The sequence below is a fragment of the Strongylocentrotus purpuratus genome, unplaced genomic scaffold (assembly GCF_000002235.5).
Source record: "Strongylocentrotus purpuratus isolate Spur 01 unplaced genomic scaffold, Spur_5.0 spur5_scaffold_6, whole genome shotgun sequence".
NCBI lineage: Eukaryota > Metazoa > Echinodermata > Echinoidea > Camarodonta > Strongylocentrotidae > Strongylocentrotus > Strongylocentrotus purpuratus.
The window spans coordinates 20,534,851-20,547,392 of record NW_022145612.1 but is presented as its reverse complement, the minus strand read 5'-3'; the positions used below and the strand labels follow the sequence as shown (position 1 = coordinate 20,547,392).

Below are 12,542 nucleotides of genomic sequence, written 5' to 3'. Positions count from 1 at the left end.
CGGGCAAAAAAATATATTTAAGTAACGTTTGGTATATAAATCGGTATTGTTGCAACTCTGGGGTGGGCACATTCATTTGTTAGCCACGTTAATTTCATTTAAACTTGGTCCAATTGTCCCATGCCGGGTGCGGGAACAATTATTTATATTGTGTTTAGGGTGATTTTATACCCATTTTAGCTAGCGAGCGAAAATACACCTTTCTCTTAATGAATTGCGATATAAAACTTGTTTCATTGTTGCAGGTCGGGGTGGGCACAATCGTGTGTAAGGCAATTTCAATCCCATTTTGGCGGGCAGGCAACCCCCCCCCCTACATTTCTCTTTTTAATGATATTGTAGCAGGTCAGTGGTGGGCACAATTCCACGAGCTAGCGAGCGAAAAAAAAATCACTTCTCTACGATGAGAACATGGTACATAAACTTGATTTCATTGATCCATGTCAGAGACATGATTATTTAAAGCGATGTTATTTCTATTTTGGCGAGCGAGCCAAATTTTTTTAATGATTTTTCGTTCATAAATTTCAGGTTTTTTTGTTGCAGGTCAGGGCTTACACAATCATGTCTAAGGTGATGTTAATTCCGTTTTGGCGAGCGAGCACACCAAAACTTCTTTGAATAATGTTTGGTACATAATTATTAACTAGTAATGTTGTTGCAGGTTAGGGCGGGCACGTTAGCGATGTTAATTTCATTTTGGCGAGCGAGCGTAGCGAGCAAGAATAAAAAATCGCTTCTTTTTTTTAATAATAATATTGCCAATTAAACTTGGTTCAATTGTCCTCAATGAATTGTTACATAAACGTTGTGTCTTTGTTGCAGGTCGGGGGTGGGTACAATCGTGTTTAAGCCATTGTCAATCCCATTTTGGTGGGCAGGCAAAACAAACTTAATGATGATTGGTGCATAATTTTCATTTTTTGTTGTTGCAGGTCGGGGCTTACACAATCATGTTTAAGGTGATGTTAATTCCATATTGGCGAGGGAGCGTAGCTAGCGAGCAAACCAAATTTTCTTTGATTAACGTCTGGTACATAATTATCAACTGGTAATTTGTTGTAGGTTGGGGTGAGCATGTTTGTTAGCGATGTTAATTGTAAAGACAGCGTAGCAAGAGAGGGTAAAACAAAAAACAAATCAATTCATATATCAATCACTAAAATCAATCAATTCATCAATTCTGGCGAGCGAGGAAACAATATCTCTCAAAATAACGTTCGGTGCTTATTTACTGGGATGTTCGTTGCAGGCAAGGGAGCGCACATATTTTGTAAGGAATGTCAATTCCATTTTGGTGAGCGATCATAGCGATGCAAAAAAAATCAATTCTCTTTTAATAGAAATTAATACATAAACTTGTTTTTATTGGTGCAGGTCGGGATGGGCGCAATCGCGTTTAACACGATATCAATTCCTTTTTGGCGAGAGGGCGAAAAAAACACTTCCATTTTTAATGATGTTGTTGCAGGTCAAGGGTGGGTACAATTGTTTTCAAAGTAATGTCTATTTCATTTATTCGCGAGCGAGCGTAGCGAGCGAGAAAAAATTAATTAGTCTCTTTTAGTAACATTTGGTACATAAACTGGGTGTTATGGTTGCCATGGTTGCAGGTCGGGTCCAGTCGGGGCAGACACAATTGTATTCTAGGCAATGCTAATCCTTTTCTTTTTTTCAGGGGGACGAGCAAGTGAAAATAATTAATACAAAATAGGCTAGCAAGCAGCTCGCGCCAGCGAAGAGTGTCGAATTTGTTATATCACTTATATTTCCCTATATTCATTTGTCTTTTTCTTTGCCATATGCGGAATATTTTTCTGATGGGGGAGGGGGAAAGATGCATAAAAAGTTTTGAAGAACTCAAAAGCATAAGGAGTGTAGGGAGTTCGAGCGACCAAACTGGTTATGAGGGAACTTTTGCATTTTTCAAAAGTAGAATTGAAGGGATTTGGTATAGGCCTTCACTACTTGTGAGCTTTGTTAAACATTTTCAGGAAAAAAACTGTACGTTTTCAAAATATCTGGGGTCAACTGCCCCCCCCCCCCCGTGCGTACGGCCATGGTCTTTTTAAAAATAATTTCCCCATTTTTTTTCTTTCCTTTTCTTTTCCCTCTTTCTTCCTTTTCTCTTCTTCTTCCTTTTTTTTCCTTTTCCTTTTTTCTCTTTCTTTTCTTTTTTTCTTTTTTTTCTCTCCCCTTTTCCTTTTTTGTTTTTCTTTCCTTTCCTTTCTTTTCTTTTCTTTTCCCTTTTTTTTTCTTTCTCCTTTTTTCCTTTCCCTTCTCCCCTTTTCCTTTTTTCCCCCTGGAGCCCGTCAGGGGGGCACTCTGCCCCCCCTTCCCCCCTCAAGTACGCCAGTGACATAAAGTTATTAATAATAATAATACAATTTCGCCTTCAGCGTTTTGAAGTGCACTCAAAAACAAAATTTAAAATCAAAATCGAAGTTAAATTTGGAACAATAGTGTATAATTATGAAAGATAGGCCAATAAATTCACTCATAGACGCTTTGCAGTTGATGGAAGGTTATTTTATTCTGAAGGCAAAAATTAACAGCCCCGCCCACACTATATAAAAAAAAAAGGCTTGTCTTCAACGTACGCCCTTGTACAATACAGTCTTTGAAGTCATGTAACTCAATTGCCCACTATATATGCACGTGCACTAATGACTTCTCTCCAGTAATGTCAAAGCTGTCACATCTTGCAACCGAACCCAAGCTCACATTACTACATATAGAAAACTATCAAACATTATTCATTAGAAACGGCAGCAAGATTTTTTACTTTTCTTTTTAGTTTAGTCCCTAAATACACCATACAATTCAAGTGAGCTTGACCAAGATTTCGGGTAGCAGGTCTAGCGGATTGTTGTTTCATGCTGACGTTTCCCCTCTGATTTACTGCTTTCATGCTGAACACCAAGTCTGTGAAGAAGGATACAAGAAGGACTATTACAAGGTTTCCATTGATCTAGGGACAATCAAAAGTTAATAAAATGTCGTCCGATACAAGTCCATTGAAAAACTTTCTCGCCGGAGGCTTCGGGGGCGTGTGTCTCGTCGCGGCTGGACACCCGTTGGATACCATGAAGGTGACCTACAGTACCAATCAATTTCCATTAGGCCTATGCATTCAGAATCAGATAGCAACGCACTCTTCAGGCAAATTGTAGTCTAATTTGGATCTAATTTGTTTACTTGACCTAACTCTGATTAGATGTACGTGTTCATGGTGCAGATTTTGAAAGACATGTTGAAATGGGAAATCTTGTATTTTATTAATGCAAGATGATCGATGGACAGTTGATTTTACGGCGCTTGTTCAGAAACCTATCCAAAATTTGACCCCTAACTCCGGCGTGTAGATACCCTACTAAAACATACCCAAAATGAAGTAAATATTCATTAAATGTCCAAATAAAGATGATGAGTTAAAAATTGTTATTTTTATTACCTGATTCGTGTAAATTTTCTTGTTATTTTTGGATTATTTTTTCGGATAAACATTGATATTAGTACAGTATACACTTTTTCACAGGTTTCACAGCAAATCGCTGCACAATACAAGTGCTTACTGATGGTGGGTTGTGGCAAGCGCGTGCTTGTGTGTAATGTCTCAGATCCTCATTACGGTAGATAACTTCACACAGGCGTGCGCCCGCCCGCAACCCACCATCGGTATGCACTTTTATTGTGCAGCGGTTTGCCGTGAAACCTGTGAAAAAGTGTATACTAATATCAACGTTTTTCAGAAGAATACTAAAAAAATAAGAAGAAAATTGACACGAAACAGATAATAAACTTAACAAATTTTCAGTTTTAACTCATGACCTTTATTTGGACATTCATTGAATATTTACTTCATTTTAGATATATTTTAGTAGAGTATCTCCACGGCCACGCCGAACTTACGGGTCAAATTTTGGATAGGTTTCTGAACAAGTGTCGATTTTACTCACTCCAATCCAGCAAAGCATGATACTAGAGAGAGAGTCAATACCAATGCGTATTGACCTCTAGCAGTAGCACTGCACTAATAGTAGGCAGCATTTGCACCATGAATAGTTAATATACGAAGGGGTGACCAAAGCTCGCAGACATTTTACAACATATTACAAAATGTGATATTCGATCTATGATTTCTCATATTCTACACATATTTATTTATTTCAATTATTACCAAATGGACGGCAAAGTTTTTTTGCTACAGATTGGTTCAACTAGAAAATTTATCGTCAAAGGATTTCAGAGATATCGCAATCTAAAAATTTGTTTGATCGTGCGTGCGTGCTGCATCTAAAAAAGTCATAAAAACAATGAGACCTAACTTACGCATGGGGGTTAACAGTTGATTTATCAAAAAATGTGATCCATCAAAAAATATTTGCAAGGCAATATATCATACAATCAGTTGGTACCACTTTTTACTTATGCTAAGTTCACACCGACGCCGAATTGATGGCGAATTAAATCAGCGAGCAAAGCATTCTTACAAATGTGAGAAAGAATAATTAAAAATTAAAATTGTAAGTCTACTGTCAAACTTGCAGATCAGCTACATCAGCATGATTGTGTGCATTTGTGTATTATAAGTGTATTGACTATTCATGTGTGCAAATGCTGCCTATTAACACATACCGGTAGTGCAATGCTAGAGGTCAATACGCATTAGCATTGACTCTATATGCTTTACTGGAGTTGATTTTACTAGAAGTAGATTATCTGAAGTAGCTAAACTACTTATTGATCAGTTGATAATTAATTATGTCTGATTCATGCAACATTCAGAAAGATTTGATGTGTTGGATTTCAAGATTACTGCAATATTTATGCATAGATCAAGGTTTTATAAACCATTTTTATTCTAATGCCTCAAAGTAAAGAAGTAAGAAACTCAGTGGCAGTAAATCTACTCTTAAATCTTTATTACTAATGCTGACTAAATTCAATTGATCAAAATTTGAGTTGTAATACTGATAGACTTATAATAAGTAGAAGAAATTTTAAAAAATAAATCAGTCAGATTCCTATGCATTATCAGTCCAATAACAAAGGCTATAAAGCAATTTTAATAAACTTTGTGATGCAGTCTAACATGCCAAGGATTCTTGCACCAAACACTTATTAGGGATTTTACCAAGGGGATATTGTACCAGCATGTTTTGGAAATAGGAAGGAATTATCTTGTCTGTCATCTGTATGCAGGTACGCCTTCAAACACAACCCACTGGTCCAGGGGTCACTCCGCTCTACAAAGGAACACTTGACTGTGCAGCAAAAATTGTCAAACTTGAGGTAAACATAACTATGGAAACAACCTAAGTTTGCTGATATGTACATGTAGCAAGCTGTTGTTATGAACAAAAATGTTGTTTTTCTGCAATGATTAATCGATTATGTATCATGAGTTGTATGGGAATTTTAAGAAAGATCTTTTGACACCAATTCATTCCAGGAAAAAATTAAATGGGAGTGGTTTAATGGATAGTCTAATAATACTTTGTGTCATATTCATTTGTTCTTGATTCTTAATATGTGATTTTAAATACAGGCATGCTTCTTTTTTTGCTTGAAATAGAGAGTGAAAGACTATCACTTTATCAGGATAATATGGAATAGGGAAAATCAAGTTACTGGTGGGTATTTTTTTAAATGCCACCATGTACGCTACTAAAACAATAATAAGTTTTCTTCAATTTGTCTTTATTCAGGGCTTCAAAGGATTTTACAAGGGGATGTTTGCCCCAATCCTTGGAGTCACTCCAATGTATGCAGTCTGTTTCTTAGGTTACAGTATAGGAAAAAGCCTCCAGACACCTAAGCATCCAAATGGACAATTTGCGTAAGTACAATGCATCATTGTATGTACCATATGCTTCCACAAGATTTCATTTTTCTATTCTGAAATACTTGTAATCATCTTTGTAAGCACGGGGGAAGTGGATGAATTCCTGCACTAAAAATTTGACATTAATATTTTACATGTACACTGTAGTTGTAAACTTCAATGAATACCAGTTTTGTATTTTTAAGAGCTGAGAGTCTGATGAATGGTGTTTTGGTAAAGACTAATGGCAGAATGTGCTTTCTATTGAAATTATATTGTTACACTTAAGTCACTTATCCATTAAATCTCTATTTTACTTATACCTCCCTTCATGTTCTATCTTCCATGTACCCACACAGTCCTGAGCAACTCTTTATGGCTGGTATGTTATCGGGAGTATTCACAACGGCCATTATGGCCCCCGGTGAACGCATAAAATGTTTATTACAGGTAAGTACAAACTTCCTTTTAGACTTGACTGCTGAATGATTTCCTTATAACATGAGATAATTCAAGGGTTCAGTGACACAAAGACGTAACTCCATATTTCGCCAAAATGGATATTTTATATCCCCATTGAAGTCAATGGCTAGTGAAACATAGACTTAACTCCTTAGGCCCTAGTGCTCAGTGACACATAAACCACTTTTTCTCAAAATGGCCAAAATGGAGTTGTATATTTATGTCACTGACCCCTCGAATTGTAGATCCGTGCCCTGTCAAGAGACATAATTTTTTTGAATGATAATGTATGTTTGACTTTTACTTCATATCTTTGTAGATTGTATCATGATTTTTTTGTTTTTAAAACTAAAATGCAATGTATTTTAAAACAAATCAGCACCCCCCCCCAAAAAAAAAGAGAGAGAGAGAGGAAAATAAAACAATACAAATACAAACTGAACCAATACAAAACATGAACAAAAATGAAAGAGAAACCCACATAATCAGAAAGCATCTTAAATGCAAACCTTGGAAAACTTGAAATATGGGTATTATGTTAATCTAGAACTCTTGGAAATACCAGGATATATTGTTACCCCCTGGAAGAGCTGAGGAATGTTGACGTTATAATGTCATATGTGTTGGTTTTATTTAGATTCAAGCAGCCTCTGCTGGTAAACCCAAATATGCTGGTCCCCTTGACTGTGCCAAGCAGATCTACAGAGAAGCTGGGCTCTTCAGAGGTCTCTACAAAGGCACCATGGCCACCCTGATGCGAGGTAAACAAGCTCAAGTTCATTTATTCAAAACCACACAAGACATGATATAATGTTTTACATGAAAAAGAGACTGATAATAGGACATTAATCAACATAAATCAACTTGATTACATCATAAAATGAACGGTTTTAGGACCCCTTTTGAAGCTAAGCTTGTGCAATGGATCGTTGTACGACATTTACCAAATTATCAATATTATCGATGCCGTACCAAAATCCCCAGAATATGTGTAACCATCGGTAGTAGATAACGATGAGAAAATGTAGGTTATTTTGTAAATAGAGGTCAAAGGTCAAGAGTTGTTACTACGATTAACGAGAAGCATTAATTCTTGTATTAATGTTGTTGTTTTGTCTCTGCCAGACGTTCCTGCTTCGGGTACATATTTCATGACGTATGAACTCCTCAAGACAGCTATGACGCCTGAAGGTCAAAAGTGAGTAGATCATATTATCAGAAATTTGGTAAATTCTCTTATAATGATAATAATAATAATAGTGGGTTTTTGTATAGCGCTCATGTCAGTCAGATTTGACCCTCCTGGTGCTCCCGATTATTACCCTGGCTTTAGCACGGCTGCCATACGGCGCTCTAGCATTTCAAGGAACAAATTCCTACCAGGTACCCATTTACTTCACTATCTGGTAATGTTGATTCCTTTATCTTTGGCTATTTTTAGCTCCTAGCTGTTTCATAGGGAATAAGGAGGGGGGGGGGGGGCTTGGTGGCAGAGCTACTGTAGATTTTTTTTTAAATAAAATTTTAAACCTTTAAAACTATTTCTTATTTTCTACTGCACTTTCCTTTATGTGATGGGTATATGTAATCCTTAGGATCATACATTTTCCTTTTGTCTCGTTATCTTTCTCTCTTTATTGTTTTTTTGTCCCCCCCCCCCTTCAAGTGCTACCCAGAGTGCCTGCCCCTGCCTACTGACTCTCACCAAATATGAGAAATGGTTGCTTACCATCAAGGATGAAGCGATTCAAAGAATTCTAACTCAATTTGTTTTCTCCTGAATTCACATCATGCACTATCCTTTCTGGATATTTATAATCATCATCTAAGTTGAAACAGGATTTTGTGCGGAACTATGAGTTCTTGATAAGAGGAAACTATCAAGTGCTGAATACTTTAACCTGCTGAGTACTGAGCCTGAGAAAACTTGGGGTGTAGTCAATGGAAAATGTGTGTTGTCTCAAACTTGAATTTTAACCAAGACTTTAATAAAAACTTGGCAGTGTTGCTAAATGGTGTGTTTATTTATATAATTTAATTTATATTCTTTAATCCATCACTATGTTCTTAAAGTCCGGCTGTACTAGTTTGGCCGGGAGGGATTAGACCACACAGCGTGGTCAATGACAGTTGGCTATCTCATCAACTCAGCTCTCAATTAACATAGGAAAAAGAGGATCATGGGGGATCAATGGTCACCGATTAGGCATTGTTTTCTATATAGAGGGAACAAGTAGCTACAAGTAGGACAGTGGGGCTTTAATACACTTATTTACAGATATGTAAAATGTATTTTATTGTAATTTTGTCATCATAGACCAAGTGATCTGAGTGTCTTACGTGTGTTATTTGCTGGCGGTATGGCAGGTGTCTTTAACTGGATGGTTGCTATTGCCCCTGACACCCTCAAGTCAAGATTACAAACAGGTAAAACATTAAGTTATCCAAAGTTTGAAAAGTAAGCAAGCTTTCATTTGAAAAATTGTCTGTTTTAGTGAACTACCATAGAAGTTTTGTTTTGGTGGTATTTTCCTATGAAGTGCTGTGAATTGAACTTCTTCCGAAAAATATTTGTTTAGAATATAATTAAAATGAGCTCCTTTTTTCCTTCTGTATGGAAAATTCCCCCATAGCTTCAATGATATGCCCTATGGTTATATGTACATGTCTTATATTAATACATGGATAGATATTTAATAGACACATCAAGTACAAATTAATTGATACTGACTGATAAGAAGCATTCCAGTCCTTGATTGCAGTTTGATTTATTAACCCATAGCTTACGGGAACCTGGTGGTCCCTGTGTAAAGCCTATGGGAATAAGATAATTCAGTAGTCAACGGATTAAAAGTAGAAATGATAGGTATAGTCTGTTTAGAGCCTGAAGGCCCTTAGCTCTATCTCAAAGTATAAGCTAGCATCTTTCTGGCTCCAAAACAGACGACATGCGATGAATAACTGACAATCTCATAATCAAGAATTCATTTTCATGACTTGTGTTTGAATTCCACTAGCTCCCGAAGGCACTTACCCCAAAGGTGTGAGAAGTGTGTTTGCTGACCTGATGAAGAAGGAAGGTCCAGGTGCCCTCTTCAAAGGTGTTACGCCAGTCATGCTTAGAGCTTTCCCAGCCAATGCAGTGAGTAGAGAACACAATTTGACAATAGAGATGCTGATAAGGCCCCCCCCCCCCCCCAACAAACAAAAAAGATGTTGTATTGCCCTTTAGGTGCCAAAACATGGGTCGGTCGGTTGGAAATCTTTGTTTTTTACTCTCTCTTTGGGCTGATATTTCTCAATTTTGAATGCTTGAATTTCTCTCCCCCAAAACGGTTTTAAAAAAAATTAAAATTAAAAAGCCGACCCGTAGATTTCAAGATTTTTGGGTCAGTCGCAACATCTTTTTTTGCTAGGCCTAATAGGCATGTCTTGCAACAATGTATAGGAAATCAACAAAAAAATTGTGATGAAATGAAACTTGATTCAATACATATTTGTTGTGTAGTTTTCACTGCAAACCCTTCGATAATAATAAACCTTGTGAACAACCTAAAGTTCAATGACTAGTTCTTGTTAACATGTGCAGCATTGATCCAAGCTTCTCTGATCACTTTGTCAGAAATTTAAAAGAGCATTAATTAGCTGTTCCAACTTTAATGAATGTCATGCCATAAATTCTGTTCAATTTTATGACAAAATATATATGCTTTGATGGTTTCTCATTTTTTTGTCATCTGTCTCTCTCTTTCTCTATCTCTTTTTATGTCTTTCTCTCTTCTCTGTCCATCTCTCTTTCTCTCTCTCTCTCCTTCTCTTTCCTTCCCCTCCCTCTCCCCTTCCTCTATCCACCCTCTCTCTCTCCCTCTCTTTCTGTTCCTTTTCACTCTCTGTCTCCTCTTCTCTTATATTCACAGGCATGCTTCTGTGGATTTGAGCTTGCCATGAAGTTTCTGACGTGGTCAGGATTGTAGCACCTTCACGTCCCATCAACGGACCCTTCGATATCGTACAAATGTTTTCCAGATTTCTATAGAACCAACGTTTGATACCTGAATTCCAGAGTGTATCTTAATATCTATGTTGTGGATGGTGGTGGAGTGTGGTGTTCTAATCAACTAGTTTGTATTGAGTATGTGTGTGATGAAATTCAGAGAAGGTATATTTTTAATGCAATGGGCCAGAGCTACAGCATCTTGACATGCTTAAGATGATCTCAAGTTGCATTGAAATTGTCACCACTACATCTTATTTTTTTGTTTTTGTTTACTTTGCAACTACAACACCTATAAGGTGCTGATTAATATATCAATGTTATTTTATTTAATGATTTTATTCAAATTCTACTGAAGAGAAAATCTCAGAAATTTAAAAAAAAAATGTAATGAAGAATTCAATTCATTTCAAATATATGGTTAATATTGTCATCAATCATCAACCATTGTGGCCCGAATTCACAAAGGAGGTTTGTCGACAAACCTAGGTTTATGTGTGTCATACACTGTATGACGCGTTTTGACGCACATAAAGCTAGGTTTGTTGACAAACCTCTTTTGTGAATTCGGGCCATTGAGTGTAAGGTAATTGTTAAAGATGGGAATTACTGTGCAATTATATCTCATCTTTCTCTGTAGTTTTCAGATCTCCTTGAAATTCCTGTATTCACAGTGAATGTCAGTCCCCACATTGTCATGTGTACTGTAGTCATATATATTGAATAGCATAAGATCTTGAATTAGGAACCCATGGAGACGTCTTTCGTTATTTCATGATTCACTCTTGGACCATTTTCTGTACATTAATGTACATGTACCTTCATCATCCATATATGTAATGTTGATGTTGTTTTCCGATATCATCATCATCATGTAAGTATTTGTGTAGCAAGCACAGAAGTTGGGTCGGTAATACTATCTCTTTACATATAATATGTTCAAGTGTATATTTTATATACGGGAAGTCACAAAGCGTGACGTTATTGCCATTTTGGATGCAGTGCGAATGTATGAATGATGAGGAAACACACAGGTTTTGAAATTTGCACAACCAGCAAAAGCTGATTCCCCCTCCTGAAATCTCATCAGCTTCACCCATTTTTGAAGCACAAGATTCTGTTTGATTCATTTTATTGAATATTCACGCAATTCATGGGATTTCTTGCCAGTTTGTTTGTGAAGGAGTGTATATGTACTTTGTTTCTTCTAACCATTGGTTATTCAATTTTGGTGACAGTGGTAAGTACCTGTGTATTCCAATACTAATTGAAATATCAATATGGGTAATCATTCATACCAACAGTGCCTCTTTTTACGAAAGTTAAGAAGTTGCAAGAATTGAAAATGTTTAAAAACCAAGAGCAATTCATCACAGACATTTTTTTCCAAGGACCATCATATACTTGGACACCTAAATTCTCTAAGAGTAAAGTTTTTTTTAGGTATTTAGATGTACATGTATTTCTATTGAGATTGATGCCTCATTGTTCATTAGTGTATTTGTTTTATATGTTATTATCAATGGTTGTACATGTTTTCTTATGTTATTTATAATTCATGGGATAATCATAAATAGATGCAAATCTGAAAACAGAAGCATTGTAATGATTGGAATATGTGGTATATCATACTATCATAATCATATATCAACATAAAATATTGGTTTAATCATAGATTCCATAAAAATATGACAAACTTCCTTTCACTTATGAATGAATCATTATCTAAAACTTGCAATTTGAAAAGTTAAGTTGTAATGATGAGAGAATACAGAGTGTATACATGTGTTTTATTTTATTGTTTTATTTCATCCGTTTATGTCCCATGTTCTATCAAGAGTTTTACTCTAATGAAGTGTATTCACTGTAAGCATCTAGTCCAACCAATGATAATTGTTTAACATCTGAATTATATGAAATTAAAAACTGGATTACAGTTTACAGTCCTATGTGCGCATTCATTCCAGTTCTTTGCTTATTTATTTATCATGTGATTTTCTTTCTCTCTAAATAGTTGGTTGGCAATGACCGATATCACAAGTGTGTTCTATTGAAGATTAAGTCCACCCTGGTTTAAAAACTGTCTCTAATAAAAGTAGAATAATGAAACAATCTTCAGAAAAAATGAAAAAATACATCAATGAGCATTTAAGGGTAAACAAAATTAAGTACCGGTAAAGGAAATTTCTACTCGCCTTCAGTGTAGTAAGGTGTTGATTTGTACTATGGTCAGAAAGTCATAAAATCATATTAAAAAAA

General features: G+C 36.0%; 1 protein-coding gene across 1 annotated transcript; it reads left to right on the top strand.

The window, feature by feature from the left end:
- The first annotated feature begins 2,708 nt into the window (after positions 1-2,708).
- LOC582417 (mitochondrial carnitine/acylcarnitine carrier protein) lies at positions 2,709-12,232 on the top strand. Its single transcript, XM_782368.5, has 9 exons — positions 2,709-3,092; positions 5,206-5,295; positions 5,712-5,842; positions 6,187-6,277; positions 6,927-7,050; positions 7,415-7,487; positions 8,607-8,716; positions 9,307-9,431; positions 10,207-12,232. Exons 1-9 carry the CDS (start codon positions 2,997-2,999, stop codon positions 10,261-10,263), a joined length of 897 nt encoding a protein of 298 aa, XP_787461.1. The 5' UTR covers positions 2,709-2,996; the 3' UTR covers positions 10,264-12,232.
- Positions 12,233-12,542: the final 310 nt, after the last annotated feature.

Coding starts and splice junctions, on each gene's coding strand:
- LOC582417 (XM_782368.5), top strand. CDS start 2,997: ATGTCGTCCGATACAAGTCCATTGAAAAACTTTCTCGCCGGAGGCTTC. Junction 3,093..5,205: donor ACCCGTTGGATACCATGAAG/GTGACCTACAGT, acceptor ATCTGTATGCAG/GTACGCCTTCAAACACAACC. Junction 8,717..9,306: donor CAAGTCAAGATTACAAACAG/GTAAAACATTAA, acceptor GAATTCCACTAG/CTCCCGAAGGCACTTACCCC.